The sequence below is a fragment of the Linderina pennispora genome (genome assembly GCF_002104995.1).
Source record: "Linderina pennispora strain ATCC 12442 chromosome Unknown DL89scaffold_8, whole genome shotgun sequence".
In the NCBI taxonomy this organism is placed as follows: domain Eukaryota; kingdom Fungi; phylum Kickxellomycota; class Kickxellomycetes; order Kickxellales; family Kickxellaceae; genus Linderina; species Linderina pennispora.
The window spans coordinates 541,908-563,448 of NW_024468256.1; the positions used below are offsets into that span (position 1 = coordinate 541,908).

At 55.3% G+C, this 21,541-nt stretch overlaps 9 protein-coding genes across 9 annotated transcripts; 3 read left to right on the forward strand and 6 right to left on the reverse strand.

Annotated features, from left to right (window-relative positions):
• Nucleotides 1–373: 373 nt before the first annotated feature.
• DL89DRAFT_275142 (thiamine diphosphate-binding protein) lies at nucleotides 374–1,483 on the forward strand (the record flags this gene model as incomplete). The annotated part of the gene is made up of 1 exon (XM_040889270.1): nucleotides 374–1,483. One exon carries the CDS (start codon nucleotides 374–376, stop codon nucleotides 1,481–1,483), a length of 1,110 nt encoding a protein of 369 aa, XP_040742890.1.
• A 52-nt stretch (nucleotides 1,484–1,535) lies between these two features.
• On the reverse strand, nucleotides 1,536–2,414 carry DL89DRAFT_278474 (flavo protein WrbA; the record flags this gene model as incomplete). Its single annotated transcript, XM_040889504.1, has 2 exons — nucleotides 1,536–1,589; nucleotides 1,674–2,414. The coding sequence occupies 2 exons, from the start codon at nucleotides 2,412–2,414 to the stop codon at nucleotides 1,536–1,538; spliced, it is 795 nt and encodes a 264-aa protein (XP_040742891.1).
• Nucleotides 2,415–4,137: 1,723 nt separating this feature from the next.
• Nucleotides 4,138–5,717, forward strand: DL89DRAFT_268167 (actin-like ATPase domain-containing protein). Its single transcript, XM_040887821.1, has one exon. It carries the CDS (start codon nucleotides 4,195–4,197, stop codon nucleotides 5,620–5,622), a length of 1,428 nt encoding a protein of 475 aa, XP_040742892.1. The 5' UTR covers nucleotides 4,138–4,194; the 3' UTR covers nucleotides 5,623–5,717.
• A 113-nt stretch (nucleotides 5,718–5,830) lies between these two features.
• On the reverse strand, nucleotides 5,831–7,969 carry DL89DRAFT_293601 (OPT superfamily oligopeptide transporter; the record flags this gene model as incomplete). Its single annotated transcript, XM_040890406.1, has 1 exon — nucleotides 5,831–7,969. The coding sequence occupies one exon, from the start codon at nucleotides 7,967–7,969 to the stop codon at nucleotides 5,831–5,833; it is 2,139 nt and encodes a 712-aa protein (XP_040742893.1).
• Nucleotides 7,970–10,897: 2,928 nt separating this feature from the next.
• Nucleotides 10,898–11,815, reverse strand: DL89DRAFT_224261 (lactate dehydrogenase A; the record flags this gene model as incomplete). Its single annotated transcript, XM_040884679.1, has 1 exon — nucleotides 10,898–11,815. The coding sequence occupies one exon, from the start codon at nucleotides 11,813–11,815 to the stop codon at nucleotides 10,898–10,900; it is 918 nt and encodes a 305-aa protein (XP_040742894.1).
• Nucleotides 11,816–12,623: 808 nt separating this feature from the next.
• On the forward strand, nucleotides 12,624–15,577 carry DL89DRAFT_268168 (uncharacterized protein). The gene has a single exon (XM_040887822.1). It carries the CDS (start codon nucleotides 12,961–12,963, stop codon nucleotides 15,541–15,543), a length of 2,583 nt encoding a protein of 860 aa, XP_040742895.1. The 5' UTR covers nucleotides 12,624–12,960; the 3' UTR covers nucleotides 15,544–15,577.
• On the reverse strand, nucleotides 15,569–19,086 carry DL89DRAFT_172280 (uncharacterized protein). Its single transcript, XM_040883809.1, has one exon. It carries the CDS (start codon nucleotides 18,859–18,861, stop codon nucleotides 15,595–15,597), a length of 3,267 nt encoding a protein of 1,088 aa, XP_040742896.1. The 5' UTR covers nucleotides 18,862–19,086; the 3' UTR covers nucleotides 15,569–15,594.
• On the reverse strand, nucleotides 19,087–20,232 carry DL89DRAFT_172279 (kinase-like protein). Its single transcript, XM_040883808.1, has one exon. The coding sequence runs from the start codon at nucleotides 20,041–20,043 to the stop codon at nucleotides 19,312–19,314; it is 732 nt and encodes a 243-aa protein (XP_040742897.1). The 5' UTR covers nucleotides 20,044–20,232; the 3' UTR covers nucleotides 19,087–19,311.
• Nucleotides 20,233–21,487, reverse strand: DL89DRAFT_172278 (ATP11-domain-containing protein). Its single transcript, XM_040883807.1, has one exon. The coding sequence runs from the start codon at nucleotides 21,296–21,298 to the stop codon at nucleotides 20,423–20,425; it is 876 nt and encodes a 291-aa protein (XP_040742898.1). The 5' UTR covers nucleotides 21,299–21,487; the 3' UTR covers nucleotides 20,233–20,422.
• Nucleotides 21,488–21,541: the final 54 nt, after the last annotated feature.

A 21,541-nucleotide genomic window follows, 5' to 3' on the forward strand; every position in this document is an offset into this window, starting at 1 on the left:
GGGACAGCGCATTGGCCAGACAGTCGTGCGGAATCAATGGATCGTGTGTTTGGCCAGCGCCTGCAGTCACGTGAGCGATCCGGTGTGCGTGGGAACCATCGGCGATCGCCTCTCTGGGAACTTCCCATGGGTCATTGCGGAACGGAGCGCACTCGAGACACCCTGTCCGCGCCTGTTGTCGCTTATAAGAACAGCACTCTTCTCTCTTGTTTCCCCCACCGTGACGCTTCTCTGTTTCTCGCCCCCCTTTCTACAATACATACATCACCAGTGCACAAAAAGCAGAGCCATGTCTCGGATCTTCAACTTTGCGCTTCGCTCGATAAACCGCCCGACGACCACAGGCATCGCACGGCGTCTCTACTCGACAGCCATGGATCCGTCGGTTGAGCCCATCCGCGGGCTGGACCTGGGCGTGGCACACAGCAAGCTCCTTCTTCGCACTGTATCTGATGTGCGGTCAAACGCCGAGCTGCAGCACGCGGGGGTGGCCGACGGGGAGACGAAGAAAATGAACATGTGCCAGGCCGTCAACGATGCCATGCGCACGGTGCTGGCAACAGATGAGACGTCGGTGGTGTTTGGCGAGGACGTGGCCTTTGGCGGAGTGTTCCGGTGCTCGGTCGGACTGGCCGAGGAGTTCGGGCGCGAGCGCATTTTCAACACGCCGCTGACCGAGCAGGGCATCGCCGGGTTCGGCATTGGGCTGGCAGCCATGGGACACACGGCGATTGCCGAGATCCAGTTTGCCGACTACATCTTCCCGGCGTTCGACCAGATCGTTAATGAGGCAGCAAAGTACCGGTACCGGTCCGGCAACGAGTTCGATGTCGGCGGCCTGACGATCCGCACGCCGTGCTCGGCGGTGGGCCATGGCGGACACTACCACTCGCAGAGCCCCGAGGCGTTCTTTGCGCACGTGCCTGGGCTCAAGGTCGTCATGCCCAGATCCGCCGTGCAGGCAAAGGGCCTGCTGTTGTCGGCGATCCGCGACAAGAACCCTGTGGTGTTCTTCGAGCCCAAGATCCTCTACCGGTCGGCCGTCGAGCAGGTGCCTGTCGACGACTACGAGCTGCCGCTGGGCAAGGCCGAGGTGCTCAAGCCCGGAAAGGACGTGACTGTGGTTGGCTACGGGTCCCAGATGTATGCTCTGGAGAACGCGGTGCAGATGATTGAGCGCGACATGCCTGGCGTCTCGTGCGAGCTGATCGATCTGCGCACAATCCTGCCCTACGATATTGACACCGTGATGGAGTCGGTGAACAAGACCGGCCGCCTGGTTGTTGCCCATGAGGCCCCGAGGACCCAGGGCTTTGCTGCCGAGCTGGCCGCCGAGGTCCAGGAGCGCTGCTTCCTAAGGCTTGAGAGCCCGGTCCAGCGTGTCTGCGGTCTGTTTGTGCCGCACCCGCTGGTGTTTGAGCGCATGTACATGCCATGTGCCGTCAGGGTATATGAGGCGATCAAGAACTCGTTGTCGTATTGAAACATTTGAATAACCTATAACACTCGGAACTTTTAATCCATTCTGGATGTGACTACACAATGATACACTTGTCGCGAACACGATGTTTCTTCTCCTTTTTGCTGCCCTGTGCACCCGCGGACTGGACTGGCGCGGCTGCGGGTGCGGCTGCGGCTGCGGGTGCGGCTGCGGGTGCGGCTGCGGGTGCGACAGGTGCTGGCTCGGGCTGCGCGCCGCTGTCCTTCTGATCCTCTGCAGTTGGCACCGCTGCATCATCAGCAGGAGCGGCGCCAGCTGCCACAGGCACAGCAGCATCTTGGGCTGCATCTGCCGCAGCACCCTTCGGCGCCAGCTTGGCCACAAAGCAGGCAAACTCTTCGCCCTGCATTTCAGCAATGTTCAGCTCCTTTTCCGTGGGGATCCGTCCGCCATCTGACCCTGCTACAGTACCTGCACCCCATGCCGATCCGCCAATGACCTCGCTGTTGTCAGCCAGGTTCGGGTTCTTGAATCCGATCGGCACATAGATCATGCCGTGATGGACCAGGTTCGGAAGAAAGGTCATGGCGGTTGTCTCCTGGCCGCCGTGCTGCGAGCCCGTCGAGAAGAACAGTCCTGCGGGCTTGCCGTACAAGGCGCCGCTCATCCACAGACCGCCGGTGGCATCAAAAAGCGCCTTGACCTGCGCGGGTGCATTGCCGAAGCGCGTCGGGAAACCGAACATGTACCCGTCGGCTTCGGGCAGCTTGTCCACGGTAATTTCAGGAACATCCTTGGGCTTTGATGGCGCGTGCATCATGCCCAGGATCTCATCAGAGAGGGTCTCGGGGAACTGAAACATCTCGACATCGACCTTGCTGGTCTTCTCGAGCCCCTCTTTGACCGACTCGGCCAGCTTGCGGACATGCATGTATGTCGAATAGTAAATAACGAAAACCTTTGGCTTGGCCATACTGATTTGTTAGATAAGAAGTAGCGTTTGTATGTGGAAAAGAGAACTGAACGAGATCCCTCCTCGGGCCGCTATGGCGAGAAAGGTGACCAGGCAAGGAACCTAACCCTCGTCGGACCTCAAGCACACCATTGCCCGTTATTTATCACTCTGCTCAGCTAATCTCCCCCATCTGAAACATCGTCACACATGCTGTACCAGCACTGTTCAGAAATTCTCCACCTCCAGCGCCCGCGTGTTGCACAGAAACCAATATGCAGAATCACTTCGACCCGGTGCCCAGATCTCCCCCTCTCGCTCTGGCCGATTGGTTCACTGAGCACTGTCTGGTGGTAAAAGGGACGGCCAGTACGTGCAGATTGCACCGCATGATACATGAAACAAGGAATACGAGATGCATGATCGGGGCACAAAAAGGCACCTCACTCCACCATATCCCATCTGCACTGCATCCGACCGCCGTACGTTTCCCATGCACCTCGGCAAACAAAAAAAAGCTGCTGGCTCGGTTTGTCGCAGCCGCACCAATTGGGAAATGCCTTACATCTACATTTTCTCGCCACGCCATTCTCCGAGATCGGGGAGAAGCATGTGGTTGTGCACCTATCGTGTATACCGCCACCAGGAGATAATTCGCTGATGCCAAGGTCGGTGCTGGGCACCACATATCCTCGTGATGCGCAAATGTATGCAATGGAGGATGAGATCGACGCTACCCGCTCACACTGTCCTTAGTCATGAAGCATACATTGGGCGTGGATGAGTGGATGCCTCTCATCCCCCAACCCCGCATCACGTCAAATGATATGGAAACCGGAAGCGAATTTATCGTGGTTCATGGAAATATAGACAGAAAATATATTGCAGGGATATGAGAAAACTAGCCAGCAGAAAACAGGCTGCTACACCCGGAAATAACCAAACACTATGCTCATGAAGACCCGTCGCAGACACCACCTAGTCCGTCGTCATCGGCCAGTCGCGCGCCTAGTCTGAGCTTGGATGTGTCTTGTGGCAGGGTGCCTTGGCTGACGTAGCAGTTGAGATACATGGCTACGGATTTATATACAGGTGGGTGGCAACGTTTCAGAGGGGAGGGTGCTGAAGAAAAAAGTATCCAGTTTTTCCGTGAAGGAACCGATGGAGGGAGGCCACCATAGGCTACGTATTTATATGGCCAGCTTGTCCACACCGCAGGTGGGAAGCCCACCTCATCCATATGCACGCTGTCGCCCGGCAGGCAATAAGAGCAGGTAGGTTGTGAGAAAAGTAAATATAGAAGTCATCCTGTGGCGACAAAACCAAACAAAAATCCCGCCTTTACGATGGCCACAGCGATCCTGCTGCCGCTCGGCATCTAGCCAGGTTGGGATGGAGCAAAAAAAAAAAAAAAAAGAAAGTATACAGAAAAACTGCTCAAGGGCAATTTATCTGCTCTGCCGCAGGCCGTGTACAGGGGATATTCCAGCAGTAGCCGATGCACGCGCCTGCCTCCACCTCTCGGCGGGTTCTATTCTTCCCGTCCTTATTTCCGTATGCATGGTCATGACCGGGCATTTCGCTATTGCGCAGATACACACATATGTGCCAGCCATCGCACTGCCAAAGAGAGCCAATGCTGATCCGGCACTAATATTCACGCCTCCTGATCAGAGCCAGCATTAGCAACCAGGCCAAAACAACCCCCGCTGCTACACCCGGTAGCTTCGGTTGTTTATTTGGATCTCGTCTGCTCTTGTTTGCTGCTCTATTTAAAAGAACCCCGCTTTACTTTCGCAGAATGTCCTCGACAACCGACACATTCAGCACATCTCGATTCGCTTCCGGCGCAGGAGGCAGCGGCATTGCCGGTGCATTCAGCAAGCTCAGCTCGTTTGGGTCGGTCGGGTTGGGCCGCGGTAGCGCATCAGTTGGCAGCTCACTTGCAGCATCTGCACTGTTCGGGGGGACAGCCGAGGAGAAGATTGTGCTAGATATTGGGTCATTCTCTCTGCGCGCCGGATTTTCAGGCGACTCTGCGCCACTGCATACCGCTGAGCTTTTCAGCAACTATACCGCAGTTGGGCCGATGCACCGGCTGGCCGGCAGCAAGCACGGGATCTACGACTTTCCGATTGGGGACCAGGAGCTGCTGGATGCACTGCTTCTGGAGCAGGTGAAGGAGGTGTACCGCAGCCATCTGCTGCTCGATTCAAAGTCACGCAAGGTGGTAGTTGCCGAAAGCGCGCTGATGCCCATTCAGCTCAAGCGCGCGCTTGCCCGTGTGCTGCTGTGCAACCTGCGGGTCCCGCAGATCACGTTTTACCCGAGTGCGGTAGTGGCTTTGATGTCGTGTGGTATTACTAGCGGCCTGGTTGTTGACTGCGGACACAAGCAGACCACGGTGACGCCTGTGTATGACGGCAGGCCTCTGATTCCATACATGACGTCGACGCCGCTGGCTGGGGAGGCGCTGTTTGAGAGCTTGAAATCGCTCATTAAGAAGCATGCGCAGTTTGTTCCTTTCGACGGCAATGCACGTGGCGTCGCGGTCACAGACGACATGCTGAGCGATGACGTGTGCCGCCACATCCAGACCAAAGTATTGTATGTGTCGCCACTCTCGATCCCCGGCACCCTGTCAAAGAAGACTGTCGAGCTCAGCGTCGGCGAGGTCGATCCTCGGCTGGTCGAGTGGTTCGAGCAGAGTATTACTGGCAGCCCCACCATCACGCTCACCATCTCCACCAAGACACACGGCCATGGTACACTGAAGATTCCGGGCTGGGTGCGCGAGCGTGCTGCTGAGGTCCTGCTGGCGGGTGATTCGACCGAGGATTGCATGGGGCTCGTTGAGGCCATTGTTGCATGCATCGAAAACCTGGATGTCGATCTGCGTCGCCCGCTGGCATCCAAAATCCTGATGGTCGGCGGTGTGTCCGATGTGCCACACCTCCGGATCCGGCTACTGCACGATTTGGTAGCGAAGATGCGCTCGATTCCCAAGTGGACGGCGCTGGCTGATAACGTCGCTCTGGCAGAGGAGAAACAGCAGACCCGCGACAATGGTGTGGTCGTCGAATCGTCGGCAAATGGGCTTATTTTCAAGTCGTCGGATCGGTGCTGGATCGGTGCCTCTCTGGCGGCAGCGTCGAAGATCGGCGGCGTGGAGCTGAAGCGCGATGACTTTGACGGATACAATGTTGCAGACTGGACAGCAGGCATCTGAATATGCTGATATACTAGTGTCTGTTTTCCTTAAAACACAGTGAATGATAATCTTTTAGTACCCTCCATGTAGCCCATTTCTTGACAAGAGATAACGACCATGTATATATTATTGAGCAGCTCCGGTGCAGGGTAAAATCCTCGTCGATACAAGTATGAAGCCAACTCATGAGATTCGTTATTTGGCACAGAACGTAAACCTTTGTTGGCTATGGAGGAGACTGAAACTCTTGGTAGTTCTTGAACCCTCCACCGCTCGATGAAAGCGGACACAGCTTAGTGCTTGTGCCCCAGTAGGATGGCATCCTGACGTCTGAATAGGTGAATATAAAGAAAATCAGCACAGCAGCGATTGCGACACTCGAGTCGAAAGCTGCCACCAGAGTGAACGCATATCTCCTGTAGTACCCGTACCAGTACCGGTGCACCACGTACTGGAATATAAAGCAGCCGAAAAACCAGTTAACCACCACTGTAGAAGGAGCACCAGGTAAGATAGCCAAGGAGGACAGCGCCACAGGCAGATGGATGTTGTGCCAGAAGCTGTTTGGATATCGTCTTTGCAAGTACCACACCGGAAATGGCACACAGATGCCGACAATGAACATGTACGGGATATACGAGTAGTTGCTTCCACTATTGAAGAGGCGGTGAGGACCAACCAGACCCCAGATCACCGACGACGCGTAGAGCGAGTTGATTGGGATGCAGGACCATGTCAGACTGGTTGAACAGAAACCGTCGACTGTCTGCATCATCCAGATTCCGATACCGCACTGCACAAACGACATAAGAACCGTGCTGATTACCTGTGAGAGGAAGACATGGCGTGGTGGGATCTTCAGGTAGTGGCCCATTTTGAAGTTTGCAACCAGTATGATCGCTTGTCGCATCGGCACATTGGTGAACGCCTTGAACAAGACGCTAGCGAGCTGGTTCCCAGGCATTCCATATCCGGCGATAAAGTACGAGATGATACTCAGCTTCAGTGTCTGGTTTGTGAGGGCGAGCAGGATCCCATTCGGAATGACGTAGATGAACGAGATTGTTGACCCAATAATAGTCCAATACCACGGAAGCAGGTGGTAGGTTTCACAGACAGCAATACTCATGGCGAGCATAGAGGCGAATATAGCCGCATACCACCAGTGAGGGACCTCTGGATACTTGCGCATCAGCCGAGCATGGATATCGTCGTCACCAAGCTCACTGTCATCATTTTCATAAAAAATGCTGTGGTAGATGTCCTTTCCGTGGTGAAGAATCGTGTAAACCAGAAATGCCGAGATGGCAATTAAAGCCCTGGAGTACTGGAGTGGCTCAGCAATGGGCAAATGGAGTGGTCCAAACGCATCGTATTTCTGCTGGTCAAGCTTGCCATCGTCGCGAACTACCATCGACATGTCGTACTTGGAGCCATTGGAGTGGAACAGGCGGTTCGAGTATACTGGGAGATTGCCTGAGTCCCAAAGGTCACTGTAGTATGTTGCGGGGAGCAGTACCCAGAACATGATGACAAACCCAGCAAACATGTTGCAGGCAATGTACCATGGGACGGCGACCGGAGGACCGAAATACCCGCTTGATATCATCGACCAGTCAAATGTGAGGTTCGCCATTCCGAGCCCATGGTATGTGTCTCCAAGTTGATGCGCAATGACGTTGTTTGGGGCTGCCAGACACAGTATTGGCACTGCACTAAGCAGAGGCATGACAATTCCTGGTAAGAACGCGTACACGAACATACCTGTGAATGCGACCCAGAAGAACCTGACACGCGAAACATGGTTGAGGTATGATTTGGACTCGTGGAATGTGCGGAAAAGCGTCACGCTGACCAGGGATGCGGGGAATACCATGGCCGCCGGGTAGATGAGGATCTCACGCACAACGCCGACGAATCCGTACCCGAGCAACTGCGACGAAAGATTGAGAAGGATGGACGGCCCATAGTCCAGCCTCACTCCATAGCGCAGATTCTCCATGATTACAACATCCATTATGTAGCTGCCACTGGCAACAGATGAAGCGAATATCGTAATGAGAGCATGCTCCTTGATGCTGAATCGGCCAGGATTGAATGACCACGTGTAGCCAAAGGTGCTGAAGTTCCGAGTAGGTAGAATCCGTGACATAAGGTAGCCGAGTGGGAACGATAGAATCTGCACAACATAGCCAGTGATTTGGACCGGTGTGCTCCGGAATATCATAAGCTGGTTGACAAATCCGACAACACTTGCAAAAAGCAACCCGAGCATGACGGATCGAAACGTAAGCGAGGGGACATCAGAATCTGTCGGTGCTACAGTCGACCGCACCAAGTCGTAGGGCGAGTCCTCACTATACATGGTCGATTCGATACGCCCGCTTGTGGAATGAGTGTGATTCCAGTTGGTCAGACCCGCTTTGTCGTCCGTTCGCGAATGTGACTGGTCGCCATCAACTGAACGGGAGATGCTTGAAATTGAATAATCTGATATGTTCCTAGAGCCACTATGGCTCCCTTGTGTCAGCACCATGTCGTCTTTCTCGACCATTATGATAATAGATAAAGTGAGATGAAAAGGAATATCCTAAAAAAAGTAGTGCGGTTTTTTTTATCTTTGAAGAGGTGAAGAAAATGATGTATTCAAGATATAGAAGGATTCAGACCGCACCCAGACACAAAAGCACTCGATCCAATTATTCAGATTGGCGACACGCCCCTGCCTGCTTCAGACTGGCCTAGAAGACTGAGCATATGTTTTCAAGCGAGTATATTTTACACTCCTCTTGTACTTCTGAGATCCATGCACGCCGGAGGGCACGGCTTCTCCGGAGCAATTATATATGTAGGATTACCCAGATTGACATACTATTAACGGTGTGTTATTGGCAAACAGACAAGTGTTGTTTCTCAGTGGTATGGTTTGAGCACACAGAATGAACTTTACTCGGGTCAACCATTCGATTTCAAGGCTGCCAAAAACCTCATACTCTGCATCAGCAGGTTTGGTTCGCACATCCAAACACTGCAGCTTCAGCAACCCAATGTGTAGATCTTGTGTCGCCTACCAAAAGCACAGCTTTGAAAGGGGCATCCTGAAAGCTATACCCCATTTTGTAGTCCTAGGCAGACCATTTGCAGAAAAGGGAGTGTTTTTGTCACTCGTTCAAGATAGAGGCAAAAGAGGATATTGCCCACTTTCCTACCGCCCTTTCTAAACACCGCAGAATTTCTATTGGCAAACGCTGTCTGATTTAACCTGTTTTACATAGAGCACGATGAGCAGTTTCAAGAGCCTACCCTGCACAGTTGCCTGCGGTTGTTTATATTATTGAATCTTCACGTCGCATTAAAATAATATAACGATCTGCACATGGGCAAAAATTCGCGCACAATCTGTGCTTTGGATCAGCATGTGGAAACCCCAGCCCTCATTTCATTTCATTTCATTTCATGATGCTGGTATTGTAAACAGACAGTCACGAAAAATATATCGGCTTAAATTGCCGCGATACATATTCCCCGCACCCTTCTCTATTTAGCGGTATTTTATAAAGCCCTCGAGAGGTTGGAATCTTACCGAAACTGCAATGGCCACATGGAATATGTTGATGAGGAAGCCTGCCAAGCGAGAATGCAATAATGCCCGGATCCTATCTGAGCAAAAGCCAATTCTGTCATAGTCCCCGATCGAGAGAAATCTTTATGCTGAGCCCTTTGGCAAACGTGCTGTTACACATCCATATTTCGCACAATGTTTATATGTGTATTCCGTATAGCGTTTTATGCAACGGGAGTGTTGGGTTTACGAGCAAGCAGTACTTACATCATCATTAGCCTCGACAAATTTGGGCAGCTATGGCGAATCGAATATTCTCTGACCAGTAACGATAGTGTAACTTGACCCTGGTTATCTCTCTTTGTGGTCCCTACGGAAATGACCCTTTAGAGGTATTACCTGGCAAATATACCCGCACAAGGTGCATTTTGAAGCAGTGAGCGTTGGAAACCCTGGAATATTTGAAATAGGCTGGCAATTATATACAGCGAGCAATCATTTTACCGCTTCAACATTGCTGGCGGCTATCGAATTTCCTTGAAGCTGCTTTACTGCTGGTACAATAGCTTTCATTTCTGTTGCATTGATGCTTGTTGATTCAATGCTGGCGGTGTATTGCTCAGAATGTCTTATAAATTAGTAGTTAACTATTGCATGATTACACATACAGCACATAAGGAGACATAGTGTTCAATAAAGGTAGAGGTTGGCTTTATCAAGCGGATCTGTAGACCATTCAGTCAGTTTGTAGAAAGTGATATTTCGTGTTGTAGGTGTAAAGCATATGATGAGTGGTGTAGGACGATAAGAGAAAAAGAAACAGGATAAATAACGAAAAACACCTTATATGCGGATATGTGTGTATTTTTCGCGTAGCGCGGGTTCCTAATGAACCGTAAAGCGGCGATATCTCAGTTCAGAAGTGCACTTGTAGTATGAGTGTAATACCAACAGATAGCGATAGAGTCAAGGATTATATTGAAGTGAAAAAAGCTAAAGAGAAAGGCGAACGTAAAGGTTTTATACCATTGCTCAGGTGGCACAGCCAAAAATGATATGATAAATAAGAAAAAGGAATTCGCAGGATGGAAAGGCTATGTAGTTTACAGTAATCGGATCTTGAGATTCTAACAGAGAGCAATACTGGCCTGGAGATTTTGCTACAGGCTTCAGCAACGCAAGGCCAACAGGGATCTTTATGCTTACAGAACTCTGTTCCACGTGCAGATATCGCTCCACACCAGCAGGCTGCTTAGTTATCACTCGTGGTTTCAAAATGTAGCTATGCTGTATCAAACAACTGTCGCCAAACTCCTTTCCTCATACCGTGATTATTCGGATCTACGTTTCCAAGGTTGGACGACGTACTTTTTGTTCAATGTAGGGATCTGGTGCCGTAAATGTATATCTAGGAAGACAGAAAAAACAAGGAGGTATTGAAAGACGAAGGCAAATTTACCCGGTCCTTGTACTGGCTTATGTCGATTTTAAATGGATTAGACATGTTTGTTTTATCAGTGAACTCAGTTGTCCTTGTCCGAGCCAGTAAACCAACAGCCAGAAATAAGCAGAGTTGCCTGCCACGCCTATTGTGTAGATCTTTTCTACATACATGCTGAGCAGCTTGTCATCTATGCCAATATAGCTCTATGATTAGGCTGTGTAAATACGTGTGATAGTGCCTAGTTTGCCTGGGCTAGATATAAAATTTACTAATGAGCTGTTTGATATCTATTCAACAAATCTCTTGGTCTGCCCCTTAATACGCTCAACCGCATGCTCCATTTTCTCCGTCTCCTCGTTGTCCAGGTCAAGCTCAAGGACACGGTCGATTCCACGCGAGCAAATAACAGCAGGAGTAGACACATATCCGCCCCACTTGGTCGAATGGCAGCAAACGCTGCGGATATCATGCTGGTTCTGCAGGACCGAGGTGGCCAGGATTGCGCCGCATACGCCAACGCCATAGTAGGTAGCGCCCTTGGCCTCAATGATATCGTAAGCAGTGCGGGCAATATCATGTTCGATCTTAGCCTTATCGATAGTCTGCATTTCGGGGAACTGATCGAGCTTCACACCACCAATGCGCGCCGACGACCACCCGACGAACTGGCTGTCGCCGTGCTCGCCCAGCACATGGCAGTGGATCGAGGTCTGGCGGACGTTGATAAGCTTGGCCAGATAATTGCGCAGCCTGCCGCTATCAAGCAATGTGCCGGAGCCAAACACCTGGCTTTTGGGCAACCCGGTGATGTTCTGTGCAATGCCGGTCAGGACATCCACAGGATTGGAGATCATCAGAACCACGGCATTTGGATTCACCGGCTTCAGGCCGCTCAGGATACTGTGCAGTATCTCGTAGTTGCGGTCCAGCAAACCGTCGCGCAATTCGCCGGGCTGCTGGCGCGCACCGGCGGTGATTATGATTAAATCGGCCTGGCCGGCCTCCTTCAAGTTGGCGGTGCGCACGCGGTGGCCGGTGGGCCAGGCGGCGTCGGCCAGGTCCATCGCTTGGCCGCGCACCAGCCGCTGGTTCACGTCTACCATCATGATGTCGGCCGGATAGGTGGTGTTGACTAGCGAGAACACGACGCTGGCGCCTACATTGCCAGCGGAGCCGATCACGGCCACTTTGCAACCCGGCGCCATTGACTCCTCGCGGAACAGCATGCTGAGACTGGACGAGGATGTCAGGTATGAGGGTGGGTAGACTGGGGTGTTGGAGACGAATGAGCGGGCGAGCGGTCTCAGGGCCATGGGCTGGGGGGTGGCGATTGTCGCGGATGCCCGGGCAGCCAGGCGGAAAACTGAGCGGAAGCGAGGCAGCATTCGTAAAAGTGTATTAAGCAAGTATATAAACAGAGATGGCATCCAGAGAGATGGTAGAAGAAAAGGAGAGCGGAAAGCAGCAAAAAGCACGGATGGTTTGTTTGGCGGGTAGGGAAATGGTCGAGACCCCGGGAACCTCTTTTAAAGCCTAACCTCCGACCAGATCAGTGGAGGCAGGCATTGAGTATACACAGCTGTCCCCCCGCTCCCCAACCTACGCGCAGCACAAGAGGTTTTGGTGTGCATTTTGTGGCACACAGCCAAGTGCTACGTAGGCAGCGCATACCTCAGACGCAGGCAGGCTCTGTTCGATTTGCCGGCCAATCGATTTTGCTGAAATTCTGGCAGTTTATGTGGTCCCACTGGGAGACCAAGCGCTAAAGATCCGGAAATACCCGCCAAGGCTTCCAGGCGGAATGTGAAAAATCCTGCATCCTCTCCAGTGCAGGCAATCTACTGCACATTGCCTGCCAGACCCAGTTGTTGGGAAGCTGCTAAGCCACACAGAAGCTGATCTGATCGAAGCGATCACCAACGCGAATCGTCCTCCGCTGCACCTCCTCGCGTAACCTGCGCAAATAGTGCCTTCGCAGTAGCAAGGACCCTTGTTTGCTTCTCCCCACACCCATTTTATTCCACGCAGTTTTATCTTTTGAATTCAGCTACATTTGTTTCATTCTCCTTGCATGCTTCCCATTTGGAATTTTCTAAAGACGCTTATGCCCACTTCCGACTCCGACGCACCTTTAGACGAAACGCACAGGCATGCGTCGGTAGCTCAGCCAACACAAGCAGATGGCAGGCATCGCAAACGACCGCGGAGCCGCAGCAGCTCGCCTGAGCCTTGCACTAGACAGGCAAAAGGCAGGCGGCGCAACACGGAAATGCCTGAAAGCAAGGTGTTCCGGATCTGCGGCGCGCAGGTGAATTTTCCATACCAGCCATATCCGTCGCAGCTGAGCATGATGAACCACATGATCCGGGCCATGAATGCGGCCAAGCACGCGATGATCGAGAGCCCGACGGGCTCGGGCAAGTCCCTGGCGTTGCTGTGTGCGGCGCTGACGTGGCAGAAGGAGTTTACGGAAAAGCAGCGTGCTCTGCAGGCGCAGATCAGCCAGGCGATTGCCAGGTTCGGCAGACATAATTCGCTTAGCGAGGTGTTGAGCGAGGACAGGGCGGGTAAGTTTGCAATGGATGATGATTTTGCCCGGCCACGGTCCCATGCGACGGCCAGCGAGATCTCCCGGGCAACGGTGATGGTCGAGAAGACAGTGCCGTACATTCTGGAGCAAAGCGTGGACGGACAGGTGCCCAGGGGGCTGACGCAGGGCGACATTGATCTGCTCAAGGCGAACAAGGATGGACTGCATTTGCTGGGGCGGCGGCCGCGGATATACTTTGGGTCACGCACGCACAAGCAGGTGTCGCAGCTGATTGAGGAGCTGCGCGTGAAGACAAACTACCGGCCACGGTCGGCAGTGCTAGGCAGTCGTTCGCAGACGTGCATTCGGAAGGATGTGCTCCGGGCGCCGTCGGTGGACGACCGGTGTCGCGAGATGGTGGAGAACGGCAAGTGCGCGGCATACCATCGGGTGAAGAAGCTTGTGCAGCATACTGCCCTGGCTACGGGCGGCGAGAGCCAGATCTGGGATCTGGAGGATCTGGTCAAGGTGGGCAGGAAGGTGAACGGATGCGCATACTTTGCGTCGCGCGAGCTGTCGGGGTCGGCGGACATTGTGTTCTGCCCGTACAACTACATTCTGGACCCGGGTGTGCGCGAGGCCGCGGGCATCATTCTGGAAGACAATATTGTGATTCTGGACGAGGCGCATAATGTCGAGAATGCGGCCCGGGATGCCGGGTCCAAGGAGTTCACCGACCAGCAGCTCAATGGCCTGGCCGGCGAATGCGCGGGGCTGATCCATCGTGGGATCCTGTCCGAAGAGCACCGGTTCGTGAACACCCTGGCTAATACGATTATCGCGCAGCTGCAGCAGCAACAGCAGTTCGAGTACCACGACTACGAGACGCGCACAAACGTATGGCCGGGCAGCGAGTCGGTCAGATCGCTGTTCCAGCGGCTCATGCTGACCGACGAGTCGCGATCGCAATTGCAGCTCACGTACCTTAGCCTGGAGGCACACCGGAACAAGTGCCGTGAGGAGATGAAGCGGCGGCAGGAGGAGCGCAGGCAGAGGGAGGTGTTCGGGGCGGAGGGCGATGAGGAGATGGAGGAGCCCCTCGGGCATCTGTCGAACGGGTCGATGAAAATGCTGACGGGGCTATTGCGCATGCTCTCGTACTGCTGGCCAGAGTCCGAGTTCGCCAACGACTACCGCGTTGCGATGATCCGCCGGCCCAACCCGGAGCTGTTCCTGGGCTCACGGCAGAGGCGTCGCCGCAACAATGGGCTGGAGTCGACGATTCCGCCGCACATCAACGTCCTAGCGTTCTGGTCGCTGAACCCGGGCGTGATTTTCAAGGACATTGCTTCCAAGGCTCGGTCGGTGATTCTGACCAGCGGCACGCTGTCGCCGCTGAGCTCGTATGCGTCGGAGCTGCAGGTGGAGTTTCTGAGCACGCTGGAGGCCAGCCACGTGATTGCCCCCGACCGCTGCTGGGCTGCAACCATCGCCTGCGGACCCTCGGGCACCGTCCTGGAGGCCAAGTACCAGACATCCGAGCAACTGGAGTTCCAGGACGACGTGGGCTCGGCCATCCTCAGCATTGCGATGAAGTCGCCCGACGGCATGCTGGTGTTTGTGCCCTCGTATGCGCTTCTCAACAAGCTTCTGGGCCGGTGGCAGGCTACCGGCGTGCGGCAGGAGCTCGAGCTCCACAAGAGCGTGTTTGTTGAGCCGCAGGGCGGATCGAAGAAGGATTTTGAGAAGCTGCTCAAGAAATACCGCACAGAGCTGGCCGAGCGCAAGGTCTCGGGGGCGCCGGCTCAGCGCGGGGCGGTGATGTTTGCCGTGTACCGCGGAAAGGTCAGCGAGGGCATTGACTTCAAGGACTACTACTGCCGGACGGTGGTCAATATCGGGATTCCGTTCCCGGCCTTCAAGGACGTGCAGGTGGTGCTGAAGCGCGACTACAACGACCGCTGCCCCGGGAAGCTGCCCGGCCAGGCCTGGTACGAGGTGCAGGCCTTCCGCGCAATCAACCAGGCGCTCGGCCGCTGCCTCCGGCACAGGATGGACTGGGGCGCCATCATCATGCTCGAGGCCCGGTTCCGCTTTCCTGGCAACATCGAGAAGCTGTCCAAGTGGGTGCGTGGCCGCGTGCGTGTCTTTGACCAGTTCCTCCCAGCCATGGACAGCCTGGCCGAGTTCTACCAGGCCCGCATCCAGGAGGACATTCAGAACAGCGATGCCGCACACTTTGCCGACATGGAGTGCGATGACGATGAGGACGACATGGACTCGGCGGTAGTGGTCCCCAGGAAGACTAAGGAGAAGTCGCTGGTCACCACGCTGCACTCGTTCTTTTACAAGCCTGGTCAGCGCCATGGCGCGTGCTCGCCGGGCGGCAGCGATCAGGAGTAAAAAAAAAAAAAAAGGCTTTCTCATTGGAAATACATTATACTTATTTGAAACTCACTCGGGGACCTTCCAGGCGACCTGGGCGCCCATGTCGTAGATGGAGTCGAGCAGATTCTCGCAGCCGTCCTCGGGATCGGCCTCGACGCACTCCTTGTATTTCTCGTAGACGCTGAGAGTCGCCTGGGCATCCTCGACACTGGAGTGCTCGCCTGCCTGGATGGTCTTGTGGCACAGGAACCAGTACAGGAACTTGAGCGCAATCGGCCGCATATGCGTGCGCGACTGGAACAGCACCATGGTGTCGCGGCGCTGCGGCATCGGCACCACAATATCGATCACGCGGAAGTCGTGCTTCAGCCCGTGGCCGATAACCACGCACCCGGCGTCCACCAGGAGCCGCAGCTTCTTGTAGGCCTCCTTCAGCGTCGACAGCTTGAACCGCGACACCCCAGGCACCAGGTCGCCCTCGTGGATGCCAGAGTACGCGGTGGCCAGATCGGCGATCGGCGTCGTGGTGGCCACGTAGTCGTCGACGAACGGAACGCCGTACATGGGCCCGGGCGTGGCCCTGACCAGACTCAGCCGCGCCAGCTGGTGGATCGGCGGCCGGTGCATCTCCTGCGTACCGTCGCTAAACACCTCCGTCTTGGCCTCCTCCAGAACCACAAACTCTGCGTCAAACGCATACTGGAACCCAGGCCCCAGCTGCGCTGCCTCGTCCTTGGTCAATGGCACTGCTCCGTTGCGCTTCTGTGTGCCGCGCGCACTGCTGCGCCGGTTCGACGCCGGCTTGTCCAGCGACGACGCCGGCTGCGTCAGAATCCGCGTGCTGATCCGGTACGGGAATCGCCGCTTGATTAGATTCACTGCGTTGGCCAGCGGCGCCCGCGACGTGTTTGCGTACATGGCAAACGACGGTGCCCGCCATGCGTCGCCCAGACCCGCTACTGCCGCTTGTGCTGCCGGCTGCACTAGGAAGTCGTTGAACAGCAGCCAGCCGTCGGGCGAATCCGGATCCCGCACGTGCGCTACCAGGTGCTCCGGCCCACGCGCTGTATCGCGGATGCTCGACACCACCGCCACAAGCTCAAAGTTGCCCTCCCGGTTCTCGCCGACCTTGACACGTGCGCTCTTGTTGCTGGTCACTGTCAGATCCAGGCGCATCGGCAGCGTGAAGCGCCAGGGCTCAGCGCCAGCATTGCCGCCGCCTGCCGGTGTCATCGGCGTCGGCGCGCTGTTCGTAGGCACAGTGCCTGTGCTGGGCGCGTCAACTGCAGAAAAGTTGACCGCCAGGTACCCGCTGGGCACGCGCGTCATGTACTTTTCGGTTTGCAGCAGCTGGAACTTCTTGCATTGCGCGCACCACGCGCGCGTGGTCTCGGTCTTGCTCAGTGCCTGCTCGATCAGCTCTGCCACGCCCTGCCGGCTCTTGCGGCGCCCCAGCTCCGCGCGCTTGACCGACGCCGAGCCGCCCGCCAGCAGCGTGGCCAGGTCTGCTGAGCCGTACGGCGAGTCCAGGTCCACCGCGAATACGTGCGAGTCGCGCGACTGCTGGCTGGAGCATACCGGACACGTGGTCTGTGTCGCCTGCGGAAACCCGACAATCGCCTCCACCACCCGCTTGCTCATGCCCGGGCCCTGCCCCGTGATCCCCAGCGCCGCGCACTCGTTGTTCGCCTGCTCCAGCACAAACCGCAGCAGCCGCTGCGTCAGCACGCTGTACGACACTCCGTCCGTCGGGTTGCCGTGCGCGTCCTCCAGCAACGCCAGGGCCACTGCCTCGGGACGCTGCTGGATCACGTGTAGCAGATGTGTCGCATGGCAGCTGGCTCCCTCCGCTGTCTCCAGCATGCGGAACAGCAGCCCCAGCTGGCACGTCAGACAGAGCGGCTCTGGGCAGTCTGTCGCGCAGTGCGACAGCGCGATCTCACGCAGCTCCGGCATAAAGAACAGCACCTGCAGCAGCGCATTCGCATACGAGTTGGTGATGTTGCCCTCCAGCCCGCCCCACCGCGTCGCATTGTACAGCGAGAAGTCAAAGTCCTCCACTCCGAACCGCGAGTACTCAATCCGCATCTGCTGCAGATGCGTCGGCACCTTTCCCACAACCCCAGACGATGACGGCGCTGGCGAGCTGCGCGACACCGTGTCGAATGACGCCGTGCGTCCGCCATTCAGCAGTGGTAGCGCTGCTGCCGCAGGCACCGGCGATGACACCTGCTGTTGCTGCTGGATGTACTCGGCCGTCTCCCGCCCCATCCCGCACCGCCGCTGCACTGAAATGAACTTTGACCGGCCCTGTGTCAGCTCATCGTCATCCGTCACCCCCTCTCGCCACCGCCGCCGCCATCCCATCCCATACGGCTGCTGGTTGCGCTTGGTCGTGCGCGGATTCGGTGCATATCCGACTCCATCCATGTGCTTCAAGTTGCCTAGGATGTTCGGGTCCACATACGAACACGGCCGCCCCACATCATACAACGTGTCTACCGAAAGCCGCGACAGCAAGGGCTCGGTGTACTCCGGCATGTACACATAGGATAGCGGCACCAACTCATTGTCAATGTCGATCCCGCACGTTGTGTACGCTCTGGCATGCTGCTCCTCAGACATGACCGTCGGAGGCACCTCGCCGCCATTGCTCATGATTATGTTGGACTTGTTGGCCCAGACGTGCACCATGCCGTCGGTATCCGACACCACTGCCACCGACTCCGTCGGCGACACACTGAACCCCGACATGTATGCGTACTCACTGAGTACTGGCTCAATAAAGTCCGCTGACGGCTCAAGCACATTCGACAGCGGCCGTGACTCGGCATACCCGCTGTCATAGCACACCCACAGGTCCCCGCCTGTCACCTGCAGCTTGCTGGGCACACCCTCGCAGACAATCTCATCCACGGCCGCCGTCAGCTTGCGCACATCATACACCTTGATCGTCGACCCCGGCACCATCTCATACGATGTCGACGCATCCATTGACATGCCACACGCAAACAGGGTGTGGTCGTGCAATGCAATATCTGACACCGGCCCGAGTACGCCGACACTGCCTGCGTAACCTTGAACGCCGCCCGCGGATCCCGCACTGCCAGCGTGCCCGTCATGGTCGCCAGCGTCAGCGCCTGCGACGTGTAGTCCATGGCTGTCGTCGACAGCTCCATCGTGAACCGCTTCATGATCGTGCCCTGGCCCAGCGTCACCACTGCCGCCCCGCCCGAGGTTGTGCACGTGATAAACTCGGTCTGAGTATGCTGGTTCACCGCGCTGCCCGTAAACACATCGTTCGCCGACGTCGTCTTGCCATATACCTTGCATCCGCCGCTCGTGCGCAGCTGCACCGAGTCGTCGCTGCGCACCAGCACGCTGTTCTGAAGCCCGTGCAGCTGCCGAATCGGCGAATGCGAGCACACGCAGATTGCTTGCTTCTCCAGCTCCTCATTGGGCCCTCCTAGCATGTACGCTGTAACGCGGCCGCCGATATCGCCTGCGTACAGCAGCTCCGACTGCTGGTCAAATGCCAGTGCGGACACCGGCCATACCGCCCCTGAGCCCTCGAATACATCGAAATTCTGTGCGTACTCATACCACGACGAGCCCATTGTGAAAAATAGTCGAACCTGATTTAACAGAAAATTGGCAACAAAAGAAAAAGCGGAGCCTGAGGAAAAAGCCCCGAATAAAAGAAACTGCCTTGAGCCAATACGCCCCGATGCTGCTTGCGCCGCCGATGAACTTTGAGGCCTGGTACTCTCTGGTACATCACTACTACGCTGCCGATTCGGCTGTGCCCTGCTGGGGCCGGTCGCCCCTCGGTTCATCGTTACTACGGGCGCTCTTCATGACGAACTCCTTGACTTTCCCCACTGCATACCAGTCGTCGGCCTCAGTCTTCGCGTAGTTTGGACTCATATAGCCCTCGCTTCCACACTTTGGATTATCAGCCCCACAGCTGTCAAAGTCAATCAGAAAGAGGTTCCCATCGTGGACCATGATGTTCTTTGGGTTGATATCCCCATGGACAACTCCAACCGAGTGAATGTATCTCACAGCATCCTCGAGCTGTTCAACAAGCCGCTGTGGGCTGTCTATCACAGCGTCTTCTAGCGGCTCGCTGTACTCATCGAGAACGATCCCTGTGACCAGGTTATCCTCGACCTGGCAGCCATGGTACTTGCAGATATTCGGATGTCCACTCCCCAGCTTCTCGTAGGCCTCAATCTCGTTTCGCATGGTGACTACGTATGAGTTATCCAGCGCGTAGTAGTCTGAAATCGGGGTCTTGACGTGCTTTCCTTCAACCGAGCCACTGGCCATCTTGTAGCCCTTGTACTCTGGGCAGAGCTTCGTCCTATCCACTCTATCCCCAGCAATATCGGGTGTGAACTTTACCATCTCATTGCTAGTTTTATTGTACCAGTTCCCCTCTTGGTCCTTGAAGTTGAGGGAGTGGTACGTGTTACCCTCCGTATACACGGTTAAGGCAGATATTATTTCCATGACCTGTAGCCTGTATACTGTCCAGTTTGGTTGGTATCTCTAGAAGTGTGAGACGCAAGAAAGAGGGAAGCGATGTCTCAGTTCAACGGACACGAAAGCGCCCCTTTTAACAAGATCTCCGACCCCAGAAGCAGTGCTGCGGCTATCCAACTATACCAAGCGCCTGCCTGTGCTGGCATCCGAATCCGCCTAAGCCACCAAATAATACAATACAATCCACGAATGCGATGGCTGCGGCATAGAACAATCTTAGCATATAGCGACCAAGGGTCTACATATGGTGGCTTTGTGTGCTACACCAGACATGGCCAATACACGCATTGCATGACCGCCGATATATGCTCCATGGCTACACAACGCTGAGTCGTCTTTTATTGATCTAGTCCAGCTTCTGAGCAGCCTCCATCAGCTCATTGTAGTCGAACTCCTCAGGCTTGTGGTTGAATTTTTCCAAAATCCGACGCTTCTCCTCCCCGCCAGTGACATAGAACTGCTGCATCTGCAGGGCCAAATACTGGGCATTCGACGTATCAATCATCTTGCTCTTGTCGTCAAGCTCACCGCGCATCAGCACGACGCCCTTCGAGTCCATCAGATCCGTGTAATGTGTCAGCGTCAGGTACGGCCGCGCGTTGATCGTGTTGGTCTTGTACTCGAGCAATGACGTGAAGTACACCTGGTGGTAGTCAAACTGCATGAAAAAGAACTCGACGCCCTCCTCGCGCGGCAAGGGAATAACAAACAGCGGGTTCTTGCTCGCAGTCTTCAGCAGGTCCTTGTAGGTAGAGGCTGGGATTGCCGCCGAGATCGTGTCCTTTGTCGCATGGTACTGGTTCCAGATGTGGCCGACCTCCTCGGACGCCTTGTCGGCCAGCAGATCAGTGCGCATGATCTCATCAAGAGACTTCACGCCCGGCGGCAAGTTGTTTGCACTTAGGTTCGAGCTCCTGTCAAGCGGGCGCTCGGATTTGGCTGCTGCAGTCTGCGCGGCATTTGGCGCAGTTGTCGGCTGTTTGCCTGATGGCTGTGCGTCCGATTGCTTGGTCGCAGTTTTTTGGCTTTGCTCGGCTGCCTTCTGCTCCTCCTCCCTGATCTTTTGCTTCAGCTCCTCGATTGAGTCCAGGCCGCGCACCTTGGCCTGCTGCAGCATCTTTTCGCGGTACTTTTCTTCGTAATCGGGCACATTCGGACATGCGCATGGCGCCAAAGCGAGGCCCCAGCGGCAACAGCGACTGCATGGACAGGGGCGAGGCATGGCTGGCCAGACGCGTGGCGGTGTTGAGCCGGGCAAGCATTTTGCCGGCAATGGGTCTGTAGGCAGGCAGCATTCTGCAAGTATGCAAAAAGTGAGAATATGCGACAAGCAAGTGGAAGAGAGCAGCGCTGACGATAAGGGCCGGTTCCACGCTGTCGTGCCTGCTTATAGAAGGGCGTTTGATCTGATGGGCTCTGATCGTGATCAGCGTGGTACCAGTACCCTTCAACCAGAGTAAAAAAA